Source organism: Bos taurus, chromosome X, assembly GCF_002263795.3.
Source record: "Bos taurus isolate L1 Dominette 01449 registration number 42190680 breed Hereford chromosome X, ARS-UCD2.0, whole genome shotgun sequence".
In the NCBI taxonomy this organism is placed as follows: Eukaryota; Metazoa; Chordata; class Mammalia; order Artiodactyla; family Bovidae; genus Bos; species Bos taurus.
Window position 1 is genome coordinate 79090916 of NC_037357.1, and position 23654 is coordinate 79114569.

Here is a 23654-nt window from a genome sequence, read left to right on the forward strand (position 1 = left end):
AGATTCAAATTTTTGCGGCTATGAATTTGGCGCCCTGGAACAGTGCTTCCGGAATCACGTGCATTACTTCTACAGTGAATGCGCCATTTCACACAGAGAACGTAGTTTAGCGATCCTTCATTTTGGGGGGCGACAGGGAAAAACCGAGCCAAATCCTCCGGAAGTTTCATCATTTGCAAGGATTTGAATAAGCGAGCCCTGTTTCTTGCTTGAATTGCCCATGCTTCTAGGTTCCTTTGCCTCCCTCAATCACGCATGAAGTTGAGGAATAGGGGCGTGGGGGTGGGGGCACAGGTGTGGGCACAGGGGCGCAGGCGTGGGCACGGGGCGCAGGCGTAGGCACAGGGGCACGGGCGTGGGAGTGCAGGGGCGGGGGGCGTGAGGTGTGGGGGGGGTGCGGGGGCGGGAGGCGCGGGTGGGGGGGGCGCGGGGGCGGGAGGCGCGGGGGCCCGTGGGGGCGGGAGGCACGGGAGGGGGGCCCGCGGGGGGGGGATGGGGGCGGGGGGCACGGGGGCCAAACCCCTAGATAAGAGTGACGCAGCAACCCAAAAGTGCCTGGCAACACTGAACTGTGATGCCCGCTTCCAGAACCCCCCGAATTCTGCAGATAAAGAGGAGTTAACTTGAAGCTTTTTGGCACTCACTCCTGACACCAAGAAAAACAAACGGGGGTAGATTAAACACACACACACACACACACACACACACAGAGGTAAGCAAATGCCTTCTATATTGTGCCCGATTCTCTGGCAAAACCCCACACATCCCATAATTGAAGCATTTGGCCAACAGAATACAAACAAAATGTCCTTGACATTTAAAAATATTAATAACGAGTTTATCTCATGTTAGACACGGTTCCAAACGTTTTATTTGGATTTAATCCTTACAGACACTTTTAAAAAGCAATGTTAGTACTCTCATTTTACAGCAATCAGTGGCTAAAAAGTGGCAAGGAGCTAGAATTCAAATTCCAGTAGCACTAATTTAGTCTGAAGCACCAAACTGCCTATCTACATATATAAAGGTACTTTCTGAGTTGATAAGAAATTGGGTTAAAAAAGGTTTATCATTATAACCTTATCTCTTACAAGAAACTTTCAATTTACCTCTATAAGCTGCTTCCATAAAATGAGGCTTACATAACTGTGTGCCTCAGAGGTTTGGGGAAAGAATCTGAACATTAGCTGTAGTTAATATTAAAAGGCACGTGCTTCAAGTAAAGAGTGGATTTAGGACTGGAATCAAATGACAAGTTACACAAGTTTATTCAAGGTACATAAACTCCTTTAGACTGGAGGCAGAAGGAGCTGAAGCAGACTGAAAATAACTGATGCAGATTCCTGATAAATAGTCAAGAGGGTGGTGGTAGGTATTTATGACTAAGTTACTGGATACCTTTCTTGTTCCATCTTCCAAGAAACAAACACCAACCTATATTAGGGCTTTAAGGGTTACAGTCCACAGAACTTAGGAGGTAAAGCACCAGATATTTTATTGGAAACAAATTCTTGTTTATATCTCTGTGAAAACAGGCACCTGAACAGCCTGTTCTGGTCCCTGATACATGGATATCCTCCTCCCTCATACCTGTGGTTGAGTTCAATCACCATACAAAGTGGGAAGGAACAGTCCACATAAAGAATGAGACTACAAGGGTAGATGAAGAAGCCAGAATGGTTATAAGCTAAACAGGAACAAGCACAAGTGAGTGCGCTGGGAGTCTCAGGCTTTCTCAATTCTTAATAGGTTATACACCAACCTCACCCATGCTCCACCACACATGGCTGAGAAAATGAAATAATTCTTACTATCATAGGGGCACTATAAAGAAATTTGGTCCTGTTGTTGCTGGGAACTGTTGAAATATAGATTTCATCATTGGAGGACCCTATTATTCCATCCAACGCTCAATTTAACAGAACACAAAATACATCAGCCATATTAAGGGCAAATCATTCATTTATTGTTTAAAGATTGCAAGACAACATCTGAATTTCTGTAGCACAATTTAAATGTTTTACTTCTTTGATAAAGCAGAGTATAATAGAAAAAAACAAGTAGTTTCCAGTAATATCTATATATCTATTCAGAAATAAGTCCTCCACAGACATGTTACCTGGAAACAAAAGCCTGTTACAATAAGCAAAACTTCAACCAGAGCGGCTACTTTTCGTGCCAGGAAAAGGTTCATCCCTATAGGAGGAATGATGTGCTATGTAAAATGGCTGTAAGGTCACAGCCTTGAGGGCACTGGAAGTATATTATCCTATTCCACATTAAGTAGCTTGGTGAATTTCAAACATCAATTTATCTGCAACCAAGCTGGCAACCTTTAACTGGTATCTTAATCAGATAAAAAATAAATTAAGAAATCCCTAAACTGATGTTCTTTCATTTACATTGTTAAAAGGTACACAAGTTCATTAACATGTAATTCTGGTTAGAATTACACTTGAGACTCTCTGCTCAGATTTTGGTTAATAGTATGAATCTTTCAGAAATTTCAGAAAGTTCTTATTAATCAATAATTTGTCAGCTAGGATACATTCAGGCATCAGCTGCAACTACAAAATAGGTGCACTGCCTCAGCACTTTGGAAAGACATTATAATCTAGAACACTACTAGCAGACAAAATATTACCTGTTACTGGATAGCATATGTGCAGTACAGCAAGACAAAAACATATATTCATATGTTGGCTTATTTAAGCCTCAAGCTCTCGATCCTTTGTTGAAATTCAATAATTTTATTCCTATGGTTTTTTAATACCAAAAAACTCAAGCTCCAGGAGAGCTAAAGTCTAATTTGTACTCCAAACCAAGTAGCAGTGCAGTTTGCTACTACTGAGGCTGAGTCCGAAAAGACTTCAGGATCAAGTCCAGAAGACAGTTATAACACACGATACCCTAGAAGGTCTGAAAAATAATTACTCATATACATTATCTGGTCCTTTTGAGCTTTTTTCCTATAACATGTTTTTGATGAAAGTTATTTAATGTATCAGAGATAACTGTGACTTACTGATCAAATATTTGAATACTTACCTGGGATTTCATTTCTGCTGAAAGAAATAGGAAGAACAGGACTCACTTTAAAAAAACAAACTTCAGAAATGAAGGTAAAAATATTATCACACATTATCACTTTTGGAAGCAGCATAGAGGGACAGTCAAAGGTAAAACACTGGTGAAATAGGTCAAGACTCTAGGCCAAGAAAACCTATATTATTATCATCAATGACAGTACCACAACTGTGCCCTTCATAATTAATAATCACTCCTAAGAATTTTCATTTGGCACCAGATGATATGTTTAAGAGAAACACTCTGGGAGGTTCTGAATCAGACTTGGTTTTGTTAGCCAAGTTACAGGAAAAATTTTAAAGTCGGGGGAGGGGAAGAAGGAACTAGGAAACAGACCAGGAAAAATATTAAGTCATCATCATCATCGTCATTGTCATCATCATCTAAACCAACAAAGCACTGATAGCTCCAGACATTATGTCAGACACTAAAACGACTGATATAGGCTCAAGTGGTTTATAAAACCTATAAAAAGACTACACCAGCAAAGTTCCCATTAATCCGTAGAGTTCAGAAACTAAAACAAGGAAAATTTAGCTTAAAACCTTATCTCAAGAGAATCATATACACTTCACATGAATAAAAATACCTGAAACCAAACATTTTTAAAAGCTCCAATACCCAAAATATAAAGAAAAAAATTAATTCAGAAGACTCATCAATCCATGGAATCACAAAACGGCTGGACAATCTCTCTCTCCCCTCCACACTATCCATCCCATGGAAGACCAAGGGAGATCAGACCTTCGAGACCTATGCACCACCTGGTTGCTGCAAAATCCTATGGAGACTCCTTGTGGAATAGCAGTTTCCCATCTCCTGTGTCTCTCCCTATCATGCAGGAAGCAAGTCTGGCTGTGCTATTGTATTATCATTATTTGTCACCCATCTGCAACATGATACCATACAGATAAGTAAAAAGTACATATCTAGTTCCCTTTCACCAGAAGGTTGAGGCTCAGGTATAGGGGTAATTCTCCTGTGTACATGGTGTCTTTATTTAGGCAGACTCAGTGACTTCAACAGGCTTAATCATGTGATCAGGTTTGTTGCCAGCTGCATAATGCTCCCACATCTGTAGATACAGCCTCTCTAGTTCCATTGTGTATTGTTTGGTGTTGAACAGGGGGCTAGATATTCTCTGCTTCCAGACTTTGCCACGAATTTTCTTCAAGCTGGATAATAAAAAGGAGCCAAGTTTATAAATCACAACAGAAACTCAGAACTAGCTCCCATAAATACCTAAACACCTCTGTGGTAAATTACATGGCCAAACTTATTTTTATAAGATTTTCTCTTCTGACTGGCCCACCATTACCTCAATGCTAAAAAAGTGAAAGGTCACGAATAACAAAATGTTAAACACCTATAATGGAGTTCACCCCCACATTCTGTGAAAAAATTTAATTCTTTCCTAAACAAGTATATCCAAGAGATACCATGCTTTCTCCATTCATCTTATTCCTACCTTTAAAATAAAAACAATTCTTGGCAAGGACACATATCTATTCCTATGTACTACTGGTTAGAATGTAAACTGCTTTACTCTTTCAATAAGCAATTTAGCAATGTGTCTGTTAGAACCATAAATGTTCATAACCGTTATGACCTATCAATAACCTTTTAAATCTATTCAAAAGAAATCATCAGAGATGCAGACACATCTGGCCATGCAAAGATGTTCACTGAAGCACCATTCACAATAGCTAAGGCACAAACAGATGGAAGTATTCATTTTATGAATATTTTAATGAAATAGGAAAACACTCCAGGGGGAAAATGCAATGTCTACTGCTATAATTTTCCCCTTGTACATGAACTGAGTTGGTTATTTAGATACAAAAAAAAGTGTTCCCAATAATAGTGGGGGATTTAATACCCCACTCACTCCTATGGGTAGATCAACCAAACAAAATTAGTAAGGAAACACAAGCTTTAAACTATACAATGGACCAGTTAGACCTAATTGCTATTTACAGGGTATTTCACCCCAAAATATTGGATTTCACCTTTTTCTCAAGTGCACATGGAACATTCTCCAAGATAGATCACATTCTGGGCCAAAAATCTAGCCTTGGCAAATTTTAAAAAATTGAAATCATTTCAAGTTTCTTTTTCTGATCACAATGTACATACCAACTACAGGGGAAAAAAACTATAAAAAAACAAACATATGGAGACTACACAACATGCTTCTGAATAATCAACAGATCATGGAAAAAATAAAAAAGGAAATCAAAATATGCATAGAAACAAATGAAAATTAAATCAAGACAACCAAAAATGTATGGGATTCAGTAAAATCCGTGATAAGAGGGAGGTTCATAGCAATACAAGCCTACCTCAAGAAAGAAGAAAAACATCAAATAAACAACCTAACTTTACACCTAAAGCAACTAGAAAAAGAAAAGAACAACCCCAAAGTTAGCAGAAGGAAAGAAATCATAAAAACCAGAGAAGAGGGCTTCCCTGGTGGCTCAGAGGTTAAAGCATCTGCCTCCAATGCGGGAGACCCGGGATCGATCCCTGGGTCGGGAAGATCCCCTGGAGAAGGAAATGATAACCCACTCCAGTATTCCTGCCTGGAGAATCCCATGGATGGAGAAGCCTGGTAGGCTACAGTCCATGGGGTCGCAAAGAGTTGGACACGACTGAGCAACTTAAAAAAAAAAAAAAGAGAAGAAATAAGTGAAAAATTAATGAATGAGACTATAGCAAAGATCAACAAAACTAAAAGCTGGTTCTTTGAGAAGATAAATAAAATAGACAAACCATTAGCCAGACTCATCAAGGAAAAAAGGGAGAAGAATCAAATCAACAAAATCAGAAATGAAAATGGAGAAATCACAACAGACAACACAGAAATACAAAGAATCAGAAGAGACTACTATCAGCAACTATATGCCAATAAAATGGACAACTTGGAAGAAATGGACAAATTCTTAGAAAAGCACAACTTTCCAAAACTGAACCAGGAAGAAATAGAAAATCTTAACAGACCCATCACAAGCATGGAAATCGAAACTGTAATCAGAAATCTTTCAGCAAACAAAAGCCCAGGACCAGACGGCTTCACAGCTGAATTCTACCAAAAATTTAGAGAAGAGCTAACACCTATCCTACTCGAACTCTTCCAGAAAATTGCAGAGGAAGGTAAACTCCCAAACTCATTCTATGAGGCTACCATCACCCTAATCTAACACAACCAAAGATGCCACAAAAAAAACTACAAGCCAATATCACTGATGAACATAAATGCAAAAATACTCAACAAAATTCTAGCAAACAGAATCCAACAACATATTAAAAAGATCACACATCATGACTAAGTGGGCTTTATCCAGGGATGCAAGGATTTTTCAATATTTGCAAATCAATCAATATGATACACCATATTAACAAATTGAAAGATAAAAACCATATGATTATCTCAACAGATGCAGAGAAAGCCTTTGACAAAATTCAACACCCATTTATGATAAAAAAAACTCTCCAAAAACCAGGCACAGAAGGAACATACCTCAACATAATAAAAGCCATATACAACAAACCCACAGCAAACATTCTCAACAGCGAAAAATTGAAAAGCATTCCCTCTAAAATTAGGAACAAGACAAGGGTGCCCACTCTCACCACTACTATTCAATATAGTTTTGGAAGTCCTAGCCACAGCAACCAAACAAAAGAAATAAAAGGAATCCAGACTGGAAAAGAAGAAGTAAAACTCTGTTTGCAGATGACATGATACTCTACATAGAAAACCCTAAAGATACCACCAGAAAATTACTAGAATTCATTAATGAATTAAAGTTGCAGGATATAAAATTAATACAAAGAAATCCCTTGCATTCCTATACACTGCAATGTATATGAAAAAAGAGAGAAATTAAGGAAACAACCCCATTCTCCATTACAAAGAAAAGAGTAAAATACTTAAGAATAAATTTTACTAAATAAACAAAAGACCTATATATAGAAAACTATAAAACACTGATGAAAGAAATCAAAGATGACACAAATAGATGGAGAAATATACCACATTCATGGACTGGAAGAATCAATATAGTGAAAACGATTATACTACTCAAAGTAATCTATAAATTCAATGCAATCCCTATCAAGCTACCAATGGTATTTTTCATAGAACTAGAACAAATAATTTCAGTTTGTATGGAAACACAAAAAGTCTCGAATAGCCAAAGCAATCTTGGGAAAGAAGAACGGAACCGGAGGAATCAACCTTCCTGACTTCAGACTATACTACAAAACTACAGTCATCAGGACAGTATGGTACTGGTATAAAGACGGAAATATAGATCAATGGAACAAAATAGAAAGCCCAGAGAGAAAACCATGTACCTATGGACACCTTATCTTTGACAAAGGAGGCAAAAATATACAGTGGAGAAAAGACAATCTCTTCATCAAGTGGTGCTGGGAAAACTGGTCAACCATGTGTAAAAGAATGAAATTAGAACACTTTCTAACACCATACACAAAAACAAAATGAATTAAAGGTCTAAATGTAAGACCAGAAACTGTAAAATTCATAGAGTAAAACATAGGCAGAACACTCGGACATAAGTCACAGCAAGAGCCTCTATGACCCACTTCCCAGAGTAGTGGAAATAAAAACAAAAATAAACAGTATGGGACCTAATTAAACTTAAAAGCTTTTGCACAATAAAGGAAACTGTAAGCAAGGTGAAAAGGCATCTTCAGAATGAAGCAAAATGAAACAACTGCCAAAGAATTAATCTCCAAAATACACAAGTAGCTCATGAAGCTCAATACCAGAAAAATGAGCAACCCAATCAAAATGTGGGCCAAAGAACTAAACAGACATTTCTCCAATGAAGACATACAGATGGCTAATAATACATCAAAAGGTGCTCAACATCACTCATTACTAGAGAAATGCAAATCAAAACCACAGTGAAGTATCATCTCACGCCAGTCAGAATGGCTGCCATCAAAGTCTACAAACAATAAATGCTGGAGAGGGTGTGGAGAAAAGGGAACCCTCTTACACTGCTGGTGGGAAGGCAAACTGGTAACAGCCACTATGGAGAACAGTGTGGAGATTCCTTAAAAAACAGCAATTAGAACTGCCATCCGACCCAGAAATCCTACTGCTGGGCATACACACCAAGAAAACCACAACTGAAACACACATGTACCCCTATGTTCATTGCAGCACTGTTTACAATAGCTAGCACATGGAAGCAACCTAGATGTTCATCAGCAGGTGAATAGATTAGGAAGTTGTACATATACACAATGGAATATTACTCAGCTGTGAAAAAGAATGTATTTGAGTCTGTTCTAATAAGGTGGATGAAACTGGAGCCTATCATACAGAGTGAAGTCAGAAAGAGAAACTCCAATACTGTGTGTGTGTGTGTGTGTGTGTGTGTGTGTGTATATATATATATATATATATATATATGGAATTTAGAAAGACAGTAATGACAATCCTATATTCAAGGACTTTTGCACTGTGTGGGAGAAGGTGAGTGTGGGATGATTTAAGAGAACAGCATTGAAATATGTATACTACTACATGTAAAATAGATGACCAATGCAAGTTTGATGCATGAAGCAGGGCACTCAAAGCTGGTGCTCTGGGACAACCCAGAGGGATGGCGTGGTAAGGGAGATGGGAGGGGGGTTCAGGATGGGAGGACACATGTGCACCCATGGCTGATTCATGTCAATGTATGGCAGAAATCACAATAGTGTAAAGTAATTATCCTCCAATTAAAATAAATTAATTTTTTAAAAAAGTGTTCCTAATATCACTTGTTCAGAAACAGGAAAAAAAATCAATTCTTCTGGGAACACAGGAAAGAATTCTCTCTCGATTCTTGTTCTGAATAAATCATTTGTCATGAAACTATTCTTATATAGAGACAATTATTACTTTAAAACCAGAAGGTGGAATACTCCTGAAGAGTTTTTTTTAATTAATTAAAATGTTATTTTATTGTTTGCTGTGCCAGAAACTAGTAAAATGGCTATGCATATCCATTGGCCTCAAACCAACCATAACCATATTAATGTTATCCTCCAAATAAAATTCTGAATCTCAGCAGAATGGTTAAACTGTGCTGCATCCATACACTGAAATATTACTCAGCAATAAAAGGGAATGAGTTACTGATATCAGCCAACAACATGGATGAATCTCAAAACATTATCCTGAGTGAGAAGCCTTCAGAGTACATAATGTATGATTCCATTTGTATGAGGTTCTAATAAGACTAAGTAAATTATGCGCACGCATGTGTGCGTGGTAAGTTGCTTCAGTCATGTCTGACTCTGCGACCCCATGGACTGTAGGCTCCTCTGTCTATGGGATTCTCCGGGCAAGAATACTGCAGTAGGTTGTCATGCCCTCCTCCAGGGGATCTTCCCAAGCCAGGGATCAGACCTGCATCTCTTACATCTCCTGCATTGCAGGCAGGTCCTTCACCACTAGTGCCACCTGGTAAGCCCCAAATAAACTACAGTGGAAAAAAATTCAAACTACTGGTTATCTCAGAGCTGGTGAGGTGGACCAACTGAGAAGGGGTATGAAGCAACCTTCTGGAGTGATGGTAATATGCTATATCTTGTTGGAGGTTTGGCTTATAAAGGTATTTCTCAAAACTCACTTCAGATTTGTGTATTCCAGTTGGGATTAACAGATACTATACACAGCATATACATACACACACATGTATATAGTATATAAAATAAACAAGGTTCTACTTTATAGCACAAGGAACTATATTCAAAATCCCATAATAAACCATAATGGAAAAGAAAATGAAAAACGTGTGTGTGTGTATAACTGAATCAATTCTGCTATACACCGGAAATACAATATTGTAAATCAACTACACTTCAATTAACAAAATTAATTAAAAAAAGATTTGTGCATTCCACTGTATTTAAATTTTACCTCAAAAGAGAAGCAAATATTAAACTCTTAATGATGTCCATTCTGAGGTAAAAACACTGATGTCCATAATTTACTTCAAATAAGATGGATTACTAAATGGGTATAGAAATAAATAGATGAAATATAAATAGATGAAATAAATGTGGTAAAAGTATAGAAGAATATTAGTGGTGGAAGCTAGGTGGTAAGTATGTGTTTATTATAAAACTGAAATTTTTCACAACAAAATCTTGGGGAAAAGCATTATTTATATGAAGTCAGCTAAGTTCCAAAAATGTAAAAAAAAAAAAATACACTCAATTATTTACTGTAGTTATCTCTGGGATGATGGACCTGAAGCTTCATATTTAATGCCCAGTCTCAAATTTTTCACTTATTTTTCTTAGCTGTATGTGATGTTCAATGGAGAAAATTTTGAAAATAAATAAATACTTAACATACATCTGTTGAATGCTTACTATGTACCAAGAACTGTTGTAAGTGCTTCACATGGAGGACCTTTTTAAAATCCTCACATCTCTGCAGGGTAGGTACTATCATTCATCCCCATTTTGCAGATGGAAAAACCAAGGCACATAAAGACTAACTTGTCCAAAGTCACAAAAATTATGAGAGCCTGGATTCAAACCCAGGAAATCTAACTCAAAGAGGGTGCTTCTTTAAGCTTCTACATAATATGCTACTTCTCAGAAAAACAAAAAGAAAAAAAAATCACCCATAATACCCAAAGAAAAATCTCATTTAAGTAATACACTATTTTATTGTATGGATAAAGCATCATTTATCTAAGCATTTAAGTTGTACCTGGATATTATTAGGGTCAAAGAGTCAGCTTTTTTTTTTTAAGCTTTAAAACGATTGCACCAATTTATTTACCAATGTATGAAAAGGCCAGCACCTCAATGCTCCCTCATCATTTGTATCATATTAAGTCTTAGACTTTATAGTCAAATAATGGGTATACCTCAGTGTTATTTTATTTCTACTAGGGAATTCCCTTGTAGTTCAGTGGTTAGGCCTCTGCACTTACCCTGCCCAAGGGCATGGGTTCAGTTCCTGGCCAGGGAACTAAGATCCTGCAAGCAGCATGGCACAGCCAAGAAATAAATATATACATAAATATTTATTTGTACGACAGAGGCTGAAACTTTTTCCTATTAACTATTTGATTTTCTACTTTGGTCAGTTGTCATTTCCTTGTTTACTTTCCTATTAAGGGATTTAAAATGTAAAATTCTTCAGTCTTTATATACTGGCAATCCAGTGGTTAAGACTCCACACTTCCAACTGCAGGGGGCAAGGCATTCCTCACAGCACAGCCAAAATAAATAAATTAAATAAAAAAGAAAAAGTTCTTATCTCATCCAGAGAGCATACAACTAATTCACATATTTTATATTACCCTTATTTTATGATTTCACACCTAAATTCTCTCTAAATTTTCCTTATTTCCTTCACTATACCATATAATTTTTCATGGAAAAGTTTACTTACTATTCTAGATCAGTCCCCAGCTTCACAGCTATGTCTTCATATTCTTGTCTATTTTTAGCAATAAGCTCAAGACAACCTAAACAAGTGAGCTGGGAAGCCGCAACTCGAGAAGCAAGAGTCTCTCCTGCAGTAAAAAAAGATAATAATTGCACATCTGAGAACACAAATAGCACACAGTTATTAATGTTATTTATGTTTAAATATCCAAAAAAAAATAAATATCCACACAATGCAGATGAGGCATGTTCAGACCTCAACAAGTCTCATTTTCTATCATTTTGCCCTAAATATTGCTTCTAGTACATATGATTTCACCTGGAAGTGTTTCTTCCAAGGAGATTTTAAAAAGAATAAGGAAGCAACTCACCTGGCATAGTCACCATGGGTGTCCCTGCCCAGAGAACATCCATCCCTGTGGTGTGCCCATTACAAAGGGGAGTGTCTAGACAGACATCAGCCAGCTGGCCTCTCCGGACATGTTCCTCTTTAGGAGCAACAGGTGAAAAAATGATACGGTTCTGAGGAAGTCCCATATTCTGTGCATACTGTTGAATATTAGGTTCTCCTACTGCTGGAAAACGTAACAGCCACAGTACACTATTGGGAACACGCTTCAGTATCTAAAATAGGGAAAATAAGAATAAGTATTAATAGCTCTGCCCTTCTCAAGAAAGGCTCCCATAAATTTCTAGTAATTCTACCATATACCGTACTCTATGCTTTTCACCCAGAAAGCAGCCTACTGTGAACTTAAGTTTTTCTTTCACATAGATGAATTAGATCAACTGGGTTATAGTGTTCTGCTTAGCTGTCCCCAAACACAGTTCAAAGAAACAGGAGACTGATGCAAGAAGCACAAAACAAGTAACTAATTAGAATAATCTGAGGCAGCTATGTCCTGTGGAAACTGATACTAGGAGTGGTTTTTGTCCACAAGATAGGAATTTTTCATTTCAACTTTCAAATTCCCCAGCATGGTACAACAAACGAAGTTAGCTCACATTTGCCAAACTTTATTTGCACAATCTAGATCAGGGGTCGGCAGATTTTTTTCTGTAAAGGACCAGAGAGCAAATATTTTTGCTTTTGATGCCAGCATGGACTCTGTCATAACTATTCAATTCTGCCCTCGTCACTGGAAAGCAGCCACAGACAATATGTAAATTAGTAGGCACAGCTGTGTGTCAATAAAATTTTATTTACAAAAACAAGCAGTTGGGACTTTCCTGGCAGTCCAGTGGTTATTAAGACTGCTTCTACCATAGGGGGTGTGTGTTTGATCCCTGATTGGGGAACTAAAATCTGGCATGCCTCACATTGTGACCAAAAACAAACCAAAAAAACAAACAAACAAAACAAGAACAAGCAGAGGACTGGATCTGGCCCAAAGGCCACAGTTTGTCAACCTGATTTAGATCTACATCTATTCAATTAAGTTCACCATCCCTTCACTGAAAGTCATGAGAACAGACAGATTTCAGAATTTAGAGTATTTCAGATTTTTAAAAAGTAGTACAGTAAGTATAGTGTGGAGATTCCTTAAGAAACTGGAAACAGAACTGCCTTATGATCCAGCAATCCCACTGCTGGGCATACACACTGAGGAAACCAGAAGGGAAAGAGACACGTGTACCCCAATGTTCACTGCAGCACTGTTTATAATAGCCAGGACATGGAAGCAACCTAGATGTCCATCAGATGAATGGATAAGAAAGCTGTGGTACATATACACAATGGAGTATTACTCAGCCATTAAAAAGAATACATTTGAATCAGTTCTAATGAGGTGGATGAAACTGGAGCCTATTATACAGAGTGAAGCAAGTCAGAAAGAAAAACACCAGTACAGTATACTAACACATATATATGGAATTTAGAAAATGCTAACAATAACCCTGTGTACGAGATAGCAAAAGAGACACTGATATATAGAACAGTCTTATGGACTCTGTTGCAGAGGGAGAGGGTGGGAAGATTTGGGAGAATGGCATGGAAACATGTATAATATCATGTATGAAACAAATCGCCAGTCCAGGTTCGATGCATGATACTGGATGCTTGGGGCTAGTGCACTGGGATGACCCAGAGGGATGGTAATGGGGAGGGAGGAGGGTTCAGGATGGGGAACACATGTATACCTGTGGCGGATTCATTTTGATATTTGGCAAAACTAATACAATATTGTAAAGTTTAAAAATAAAATAAAATTTTAAAAAAAATTGTAAAAAAAAAAAATTACATAATGTACTCAGCAGCAACTTCCTGTAAACAAACATTAATATCTTTCCATCAAGATGCAGGAATATTCATACTAAATGGAATAAAATAAAGAATCATAGCTTAACATCATTTCAGGCAGTTTTGCTACCAAATAAATTACCGCAAACTTATGAACATGTTTTTGGTTTTCAGGTTTTTTGAAATGGGGAAGTGAAGACTAAGGGATAGTAAACCTGAACTCATCTGCTTCCTCTTCTCCTCCACCCTCCCTCCTCCTTTAAAGAAAAACAAAACAGACCAAAAAACGCAAATATTGATCAGAAAAAAAGTCAACCAAGAATTATCTCCATTTTAGCTCTATGGAATAAAAGCCAGATATGGATAGCAAAGTTAAGAACCTTCAGAAGTCCTGCTTACACGAAATGGTACGATGAAATGACTGATAGGTAATGGCATAAACCAATTCCTTCCTAGTTTTAATTCTACAATATTCCAAGAATGCTACTAAACACGGATGAATATACATTAATAGCTTTACTATCAGCTTAGACCATGAGTTGGCAAATATAGCCTATGAGCCAAATCAGACATATCTCACGTATTGCCCACTTTCGTAAATAAAAATTTATTGGAACATACCTACGCTCATTCATTTACATAAGTATGGTGTTTTCCTGTTACAATGGCAGAACTGAGTAGATATGACAGATAGTATGGACTGAGAAACCAAAAATATTTACCACTTGGCCTGAAGAAGTTTGCTTTTAAACACGTAAATTTTAAAAGTTCATAATGTGATATTTAGACACATGAAAGAAAATTAAAAACTGCTGAAATCTACAGCTCTTTTGAAAATTAGACATGAGAACAATAGTTCCTGAATGGGGGTGGGGGAGGGGCAGGCAGCCTCAGCAAGACGGCCTATATACAGAATCTTTTCTAGAATCTCTAGACATTAATAATGAATCTACACATACTCACATTTGCCCACATCTGCAAAGTGGAAGGGTCAATTTTATATAACTGATTAAAGTTACAGTACACAATGGCATCTTCCGGTAACCCATACTGAGAACGTGTGGTTACAATAATGGTACGAGGAACCTCTTCTCCAGTGGCAGCCTTATTGTTGATCTACAACAAGAAAAAGAATATGATGATTATACTTAAAGTCAACATACTCCAATATCTTTCAATCAATAAAGAATCCTTATGATGCAAAGTGGTATAACCATTAAAAGTCATATAACTAAACTACAATGGGAAAATATTTGTGACACATTAAGTTAAAGGAAAAAAGTTAGGGCACTATCTTAATTTGGGGTGGACTGCACTATGAAACATCTCACTCTAGCCAAAGAGTTCTCTTCAAAATCCTATAAATCCAACAGCAAGCTTCTTCTCACTCTTTTCTTCATGAATGAAATGTCCTTTTCAAAGTCACATCCACCTTTCAGGACTAAACTTCAGTTACCAAACAATCTCTGTAAAAGTGCCTTGCCTCACCACTATTTCTGAGCATCTATATACATAATTATAGTCTTATCTTGCAATTCCCACATATCTGGGGACTACCTTACATTGTTATGTAACTATTCCAGGTGTGATGGATGTCTCATACAAATGGGCATTGTGTTCTACATTCAAAATTCTTTGTCTTTGTACACTTCAAGAATTACACTTTTTTTTCCTTAAGTCAAGCATGTCTACCCTATTGTTTCAAAGGACAGTTAACCAGAAAGGTGGGGGGGACACATCACTGTCTTTTCAGCCCAATGCACATTATGGGTGATTAATTCCCTAACCTGAATTCACTTCAAGCGCCCTCTTGTATAAATTGCTATACCACTAAAACTTTTAACTCCTAAGAGGTCAAAGATCCTTGCCTTATCATCTCTTGACAGAGCTACACATTCACTTATTCAAGTACACAAGCAATATATATTTACTGAGCACATACTACATTACAGAGGCTAAGACACAGGCTCTAAAGTAATTCAATTCAGTGGCAAATGCATTCAAACCCAGGACTTAGAATGTGTTGTGCTGGATGTCAAGATACATCCCAAATATTTCAGAAGCAGAGAATACAGGTACCAATGGAGCAGGGGAGGAGAGGTTACAGATACGGAGAGAAACAGATTGTCGGAGGAGCTGTCTGAACTGAAAGTCTTAAAGATGAGTAAGATTTAACTGGGGAAAGGATGAGTTATAGAAGCAAGAAACTGTATGATGTCTACAGATATTTCACCATTGATAAGAGTAAAGCCACAGAGGCAGGGAATAACAAGGTATTAACACAGAAGACTCTCATTAAGTAATCTGCTGGCTGAATACAAGTGACTTTTAAAATCAAACAAACCTATATAAGATGCCAGTTTTCCCCAAATTCATTTCCTCATCTATAAAACAGGAGTAACGATGTTTACCTCCTAGAGTTATGAGATTTGAAAAAGATAAATGTATACTTGGTGGTACACAGTACATTCTATTATTCTCTTCTTACCTGGGTAGTTGCCAGTCCATTGCTAATACTGAATCCATTAATTGTTATCTGAATTTGTCCTCTGTTAATCATTTCAATAACTGCTTCTGCAATAGTATTCATAGGAATGACAGGCATATTAAGAGCTGTATTACTGCTGTCCACATTGTCTCCTCCATCAGGACATTTCATCTTAAAATAATTACACAAAAATACATCATTAGGGGAAAGATCCCAAATGCAGATAACTTTATTTCAATTACAATATTGACCAGGTTCTGACCTTGACAATTTTCACATCTGGTAGACTATCAAGAAATGCTTTGAGGTCGATGCCATTCAGCACAATCCGATTGTCATAAATGTGTCCATTGGACTTAAAATCGATAACTGCTTTTTTCTAATAAAAAAAAAAAGTTTCAAACTTATCTGTTAGAATGCACAGGAACAGTAGTAAGAAATAAATGACTACAGTTCTTTGCAATTCCCCTATAGCACTGTTTTTCTACCTACCTTCAGGTGAGGGAACATATTAGCATGATCACCAATAAAGAAAGTATGAGGCATATAAGCCAGCTTCTCAGAATATTGCTCAGCAACTTCAGCAGGTGAAGTTTCCTGATCAGTGATGATATAATCCATGAAAAGTGCGCCACTAGTCCCAGGATACCCCAGCCACATTGCCTAGAAGAAGAAAAAAAATCATATGAAAAACTAAGAACCTTCATCAAAAGGGTCTAAAATTAAATAAGTAAACAAACGAGGGTGGACTTCTTTAGCCAATCAAGTAATATTTCAAACTAAACTTCCAAGTGCTAAACGGTTTTTCCAATTTATAACATAGAACAACTGTTTACATCAACTACAAACTGCATGTCTCCATAAACATGTACCTGTGGGCATTGTATCCTTACCTTTAATTCTTTGTCCCTATGCATTTTCAAGAACTACACTTTTTTCATAACTTAGGTACATCTATCCTATTGTGTCAAAGGACAGTTAACCAGAGGGGGGAAAAACATATCACTGTCTTTTTAGCCCAATAAACATAATGAATGTTGTTATTATTATTTCCTTTACCTGAATAGGAGCTGGCCTGAGAGCAAAGAGTTCATTTCGAGCACCCTTGGTATAACCATTCATATTTACAAGGATGTGTATACCATCTTGATGGATGCGATCAGCTGCTTTTCCATTGCATGGAATCTACAGAATAAAAAAATAAAAATTTATTATATACAATCTCAGACTGATTCAATTAGCCTTAATGATATTAAACAGAATTCAAATTCCCAGACGCAAAAATACAAGAACACAAATTAAGAATACATTAATGCAGAGTAAAAATATGGTTAAGTGCCATTAAAATGGGCCCACAGTATCACCAACACAGGATACAGAGGAAGGAGAGTTTAATTCTACATTGAATGTATGAACAACTAGGCTTCATAGCAGAGATGGTATTTGAAATGGGTGTCCAAAGATGGATAGGAGTTTGAGGGAGTTGGAAGAATTATAATCTCACAGAGAACTATATGAATAAGGAACCAGAGTAAAGTGCACAGTAGGTTGAAAAAACTGGGTAGATCACTTCTGTTTGCTATAGGGTATAACTGAAGGCTAATGGGGGGTGAAAAGCACTGGCAAACAAGGTTGCAGTCAAACTCAGAAAGGTTGTGAAGGCCATTCTGAAGAGTCTGGACTTCATATATGAAGTTTACATATATGAAGATTAAAAAAACCCTCCAGGTATAAAACAAGCCACAGGGATATAACATATGACATGAGGAATATGGTCATAATACTGTAGTAACTTTGTATGGAGACAGATGATTACCAGACTTTTCATGGTGATTTCATAATATGTGCAAATGTCAACTAACTATGTAGTACACCTGAAATTTTCCCAGGTGGCGCTAGTGGTAAAGAACCCGCCTGCCAATGTAGGAAATGCAAGAGACACAGGTTTGATCCCTGGGTTGCAAAGATCCCCTGGAGAAGGGAATGGCAACCCACTCCAGTATTCTTGTCTGGAGAATCCCATGGACAGAGGAGCCTGGGGGGCTACAGTCCATGGGGTTCAAAGAGTCGGACACAACTAAAGCAACTTAGTGAGTGCACACATACCTGAAACTAATATTGTATGTCAACTATGCTTCAATTAATATATATGTATAAAAGATATATATATTTTTAAAGAGTTTAGACTTCAGTCAATAAGCAGTGAATCCTGAAAGGTCTCAAGAGATGGAGGGTCGTATGCTGCTTGGTCACAGAAGAGTCCAACCCTACACCAAAAATGGTAAGGTGTACTTCCAAAGCAATAGCTATAATGCAAAAGATGTCAGGTACAAATTATTTATGAAATGACAAGAGTCTTGCAATTCTCCTACTAGGGTTTCAATGATTCATCTATATGAATTACTAGATATACCACACATACCTCTGTTAGTCACCAAAGTGGCCAAAAGAGCCTGTAAGAAAAAACTCTAGTCCATACCTTCAGCAACATTCCCTCACAGGTTTCAATCTTAATTTATCATAAAACTTTAGCTCCTAGAGAAAATAGCAATGGAGCCAAGTATAAAAATAAAGATTTAAAGGCAAAGGTCCTTTAAATGACCTGTTTGTTCTTCTTCCAAGCCACCATCTTGTTCAACTTATTCAGGTAATATTAGATATCTACTGTCACAAGTGCTAGCTCAATCCCCAGAGAAGTTCTATGTCCAAGCAGAGATATATCATATTTCTATTTAATTTGCAACCTCAGCAAAATCCATGATGATTACACATGTAATGTAATAAATGTAAACAATCAAGGAAATAAGATCAAAGCAATTGCCCACAGGCATGTAGTATGCATGTGCGTGCGTGCATGTGTGTTAGTCGCTCAGTCATTTCCGACTCTTTGCGACCCCATGGGCAAACCCACCAGGCTCCTCTGTCCATGGTATTCTCCAGGCAAGAATACTGGAGTGGGTTGCTATTTCCTTTTCCAGGAAAGGCATGAAACAGCTGATGTTAAATATTTGTCAGGAAAAATACAAGCTAGACGTCAACAGTTTTATTCACTATTTGCTCAAATTATAAAGCTGAAGTGTAAGAGTTACACCTACCTGAGAAAGATCAATGAAATGATTGGCTTCTGCCATCACCTTCACTCGGAAGTTTGTGCCATCATCTGGGCTCAAGGCATAACAGAATACCTGAAAGGTAGCACATAATATGTATTTAATAACCTCGGCTCATATCTTTCCTAAAAAGACACTGGGCTTAACACCTAATGGTGACAATAGCGGCTCTAGGGAAACACTAGTCTTACCTCAAATTTATCAGGATTGTGCATGCCTGGAATAGACTGCATAAGATGAGAAGTAGGATGATTCCCAAAGTCAGAACTCACATATCCTACACGCAGTCGACCATCACTGAGCTTCAAGTCTTTTGGATGCTCATATGGTGGTTTATGAAGGACATTAATCTAACAATGGAATTCAAGGCTTGTTAGTAAAGTTGAGTCTATACGTAAACTTTCACCTAGGAAAACTGACTAAAAACACAACTCACACCTATTGGGAATGGTTTTGTGCCCAGAATACTTCTTTAATTCATATAGCCAGTTCAATGCAACCTTAGCAACTTATATAATATGGTTCATACTGTGACCTGTTTCTGAGGCCAATGAATAGCCCAAGCAAGTCTAAAAGTTATAGGAAGGAAGCAAAGTGGACGGAGTATGACAAACCCTACATTTTAGAAGAAAATTCTGTAGGGGAACATTTTCAAAAAACAGAATTAGACCTAGCACTCCACTCTATTCTGCTAAGTAAATTCCCGCCTTTTATCAAGTAGTGCTCTAATTCTCAAAAGTAAGTATAAAACACATTACTAAAAACTATGATTTTAAAACTAAAGAAACATCAGTCCACTGCTAGTATTTCAGTTAAGGATTCTGCCTTATAGAATGGAAGGGATTATGATCAAGATAGGACAGGGACTTCCTTGGTGGTCCAGTGCCTAAGACTCCATGCTCTCAATGCAAAGGCCTGGGTTTGATCCTTGGTCAGGGAACTAGATCCTGCGTACTGCAACTGAAGATTGCATACGCCACAATGAAGACTGAAGATTCTGCATGCCACAACTAAGACCTGGTACAGCTAAATATAAAAATAAAAGACAGGACACAATGGAAGGAGCTTCTGGGCTCACTCACAAAGCTTCATTTCTCAACTTGGGTGGTGTTCACCTTATGATAACTCACTAAGCCATAAATCTGATTCAGTTTTTTGTATCCGTGTCTTACTTTACAACAAAAAGATTAAAACAAAAGACTTGCACCTTATCCAAGCAGAGGTTCCCATGCCTCTCAGCAATAGCTTTCCTGAAGCCATGAGAAAGAGGATATAGCATACTATGATGAGGATGCACAGAAGGCAACCTATTCTTCTCTAACTGGTCAGCCACAATGCTAACCAATTTCTTCATTCGTTCATCATAGTCTGTCCAGTCACAGACAATCTAGAGAAGGCAAAAAGAAGATATTATCCAGAAAATTGTATTCCAAGACTTAACATTTTATGTGTCTTTGGCCTAAAGTAATGTCAGATAACCCATTAGAGAACACTGTCTCCAACCAAGCCTGGGTTAATATGGCAGATAACAATTAAAAAGAGATTACAACCCTGAAAGCCAGTTACTGGCCCATTATTCTTTACCTGCAGGCAATGAGCCAAATTACAGTAAGCGTCAGGAAAATCAGGTTTAAGCTTCAGGGCAGTGCGATAAGAAGCAATTGCTTCTGGAATATTCCCTGAATCCTGGAAGTAAATAAAGTGGGATGGTTAAAATGTTCCCTAAAATTAAAAACATTACCTACTAAGATGCACATATTATAATAAAATACATATAAAAGAACAGTACCTTGTGAATGGAAGCCAGATTACTGTGGGCATCTGCAAATGCAGGGTTAATCTGAATGGCACGAGTGTAACACTGCAAGGCTCCCTGAACATCCTGCATCTCCTTTAGAGTGTTTCCCATATTAGAGTAAGCATCAGCAAAGGTAGGACTGATTCTAAAGGACAGGACAAAGATTTTATTTCTCTAGTACTAAAACCTTTAACCCCTGTAATGTTAATTTAGTCTGCTGTTACTAAAAGTGCCATATATCAAATGTGCCAAACACCAAGCATTTAAAACCTTGAAAAAAAATAAGGCTGGGAGTCTCTTACCGAATTGCCTCCTTATAATGCATCAGAGCTTCCTGCAGTTTTCCCTGCTGCTGTAATACACTTGCTAAATTTGAATGAGCAGCAGCAAACTCTGGGAAGACCTATAAAGATTAAAAATGATAACTGAGGTTTAAAAAAATAACTTTAGCTAAAACAGCAGTAATAACTTATAACAAGAACTTGGCTCAAGCACCTTTATTCCCTATACTTCTCTCTACCTTCTCCAAGTCTATGCATTCTTCAAAGCCAAAGAGCTCAAATTCTACTTCTTTATTTTATACCTCTCCATGTTTCAAAACATAACATCTTAATTTATGCTGGTAACTCTAGCATCTCTCTCTTTGAAATTGCTACCACATCTAACCAACCAACATTATAGCCATCAGGCACTGAAATTATATACTTACTGATAACTCCTCTTGAACTGTCGCTTACTGTTTAAATTTTTATGCAGATCTTATCCACATATAAAATAACAACCTCAATGTTAAGGACTTTCTTGAATGTTACACAGGACCTCACTCATACTTTAGGTACTCAATTAATTGGTTCAATGAATGATTCAACCACTATTTATTTTTACAAAAGAGGTAGATGACATGGCAGACTTAATTGCCTTCCCTCTATCACACGAAATACCCCGTCACACCACCCTCAACATACTTCTAATGCTTTACGATACAGGCGAACTGCCTCTTCAATGTTTCCCTGTTCCCGTTTGATATTGGCTAGGTTGTTCAGAGAGTCTGCATGGGTGGGACACAGTCGGAGAGCTGTGTTATAACAATCTTCTGCTTCAGCAACCTAAAAAACAAAACAAACTATTCAAACCCTATACAGAGGAATCAAAGAGCCACCAGTGATATTATTCTAACAATTGCTTAGTTAAGCCTAGTGGCTGGTAATATTCCAGAAACAGGTATTTTTTCTATTCTTCCTCTCAACCGAAACTCCGAAGTCAAACCAAGTATTGAAGTCAAACAAAATATTGAAGTCGGACACTTCAATATTTAATACAGGACAATAAATACAAAAATGACTTTTTAAAAAATCCCACCAGGTGACAAAGAAAAAGTGAATAAAAATCCTTACACTGCCCTTCTCTTTGAGGGCGTTGGCTAGGTTGCAGTAAGCATCAGGGAAATGTGGTTGCAGTTCAATAGCTCGCCTGTAGGTGTCTATTGCTAGATCTATCAGTCCTTGCTCATAGTATACACAAGCCAGGTTGCCGTGTACCACTGCATGATTTGGACTCAAGCTTAGGGCACGAAGGTAAGCTGCCACAGCTCTGTAAATAAAACACACACACACAATATAGCTAACCTTTAGTGGATGCTTTATTACAATTCATGCCATACTATACTTAATCTCAAAAATCAATATTGCACCTTTATAAAATGTATTTTTACACTGAAAACTTTTCTATACCCACGTAAGAAACAGGCTTTCCTTTGAAAACAACACAAAGTTAAAATTCAGGATTTACTTTTTGAACCATTCAGAAGGAATAATTTTGTCTAAAAGATAACCATTTCAATAGTTTTACAATAAAGGAAATTTCAACTAAACCAGTGAGACAGACAGTGACTTTATGAAAAGCCAACAATGCAAAGTCAGGCAATAATAAAAGGTAACACAGCAGATCTGATGAGGGAAAGCAACACAGTAGAAAAGGAGTGCATTTCAACAAACCATTGTAATAATTTCAGTCCAAACTCTCAAGTGTTGATACAACAGACTCCAAATAGAACATTCTCTCACCTGTCAAAAATCCGTGCCTCTTTCAAGACATTTCCTAAATTGATATAAGCATCCAGAAAATTGGGGTCAAGGGTGACAGCCTAAAAATTGCAAGATAGTTACTCAGAGGAAGTTAGAATTTCAGACTCACTTCCCAATTACAATTCTTAATTCTGACATAATTTTAGATCTCCCATTACATTTTCTAGTATAATTCAATATTATTTCTTTCATTTTTAAAACCCAATTATTTCAGTACATTCATTATTCACAAACCTCAATATTATCAAAATAACTTCCTATGTAATATGAGTAAAATGTGTCCTGAAGGAAAAAATTTTAAACTGGGTCTGCTCTAATTTTATTGAGCTCAATACTTCTAATAGCTGGCCCTATTTTATTCTGAGTTAATGAAGCTTAGGTTTTCTAAAAAAAATAATGGCAGGAAGCA

At 37.3% G+C, this 23654-nt stretch overlaps 1 protein-coding gene across 2 annotated transcripts in view; it reads right to left on the minus strand.

The window, feature by feature from the left end:
* Positions 1–1944: 1944 nt before the first annotated feature.
* The window catches only part of OGT (O-linked N-acetylglucosamine (GlcNAc) transferase), a 42353-nt gene continuing 20643 nt past the window's right edge, over positions 1945–23654 (minus strand). Inside the window, exons 6-22 of one of the 2 annotated variants that reach the window (XM_005228027.5) lie at positions 23225–23304; positions 22556–22751; positions 22127–22267; positions 21464–21564; positions 21153–21306; positions 20948–21049; positions 20571–20750; positions 19555–19713; positions 19349–19438; positions 17313–17438; positions 16746–16916; positions 16516–16632; positions 16254–16424; positions 14729–14881; positions 11895–12147; positions 11528–11651; positions 1945–4262 (exon numbers count right to left, since the gene is read on the minus strand). In XM_005228027.5, the coding sequence (XP_005228084.1) occupies positions 4088–4262; positions 11528–11651; positions 11895–12147; positions 14729–14881; positions 16254–16424; positions 16516–16632; positions 16746–16916; positions 17313–17438; positions 19349–19438; positions 19555–19713; positions 20571–20750; positions 20948–21049; positions 21153–21306; positions 21464–21564; positions 22127–22267; positions 22556–22751; positions 23225–23304 (2493 nt within the window). In that variant the 3' untranslated portion in view covers positions 1945–4087. The remainder of the gene's footprint in view (positions 4263–11527; positions 11652–11894; positions 12148–14728; positions 14882–16253; positions 16425–16515; positions 16633–16745; positions 16917–17312; positions 17439–19348; positions 19439–19554; positions 19714–20570; positions 20751–20947; positions 21050–21152; positions 21307–21463; positions 21565–22126; positions 22268–22555; positions 22752–23224; positions 23305–23654) is intronic. The other variant, NM_001098070.2, reaches the window with a different exon arrangement.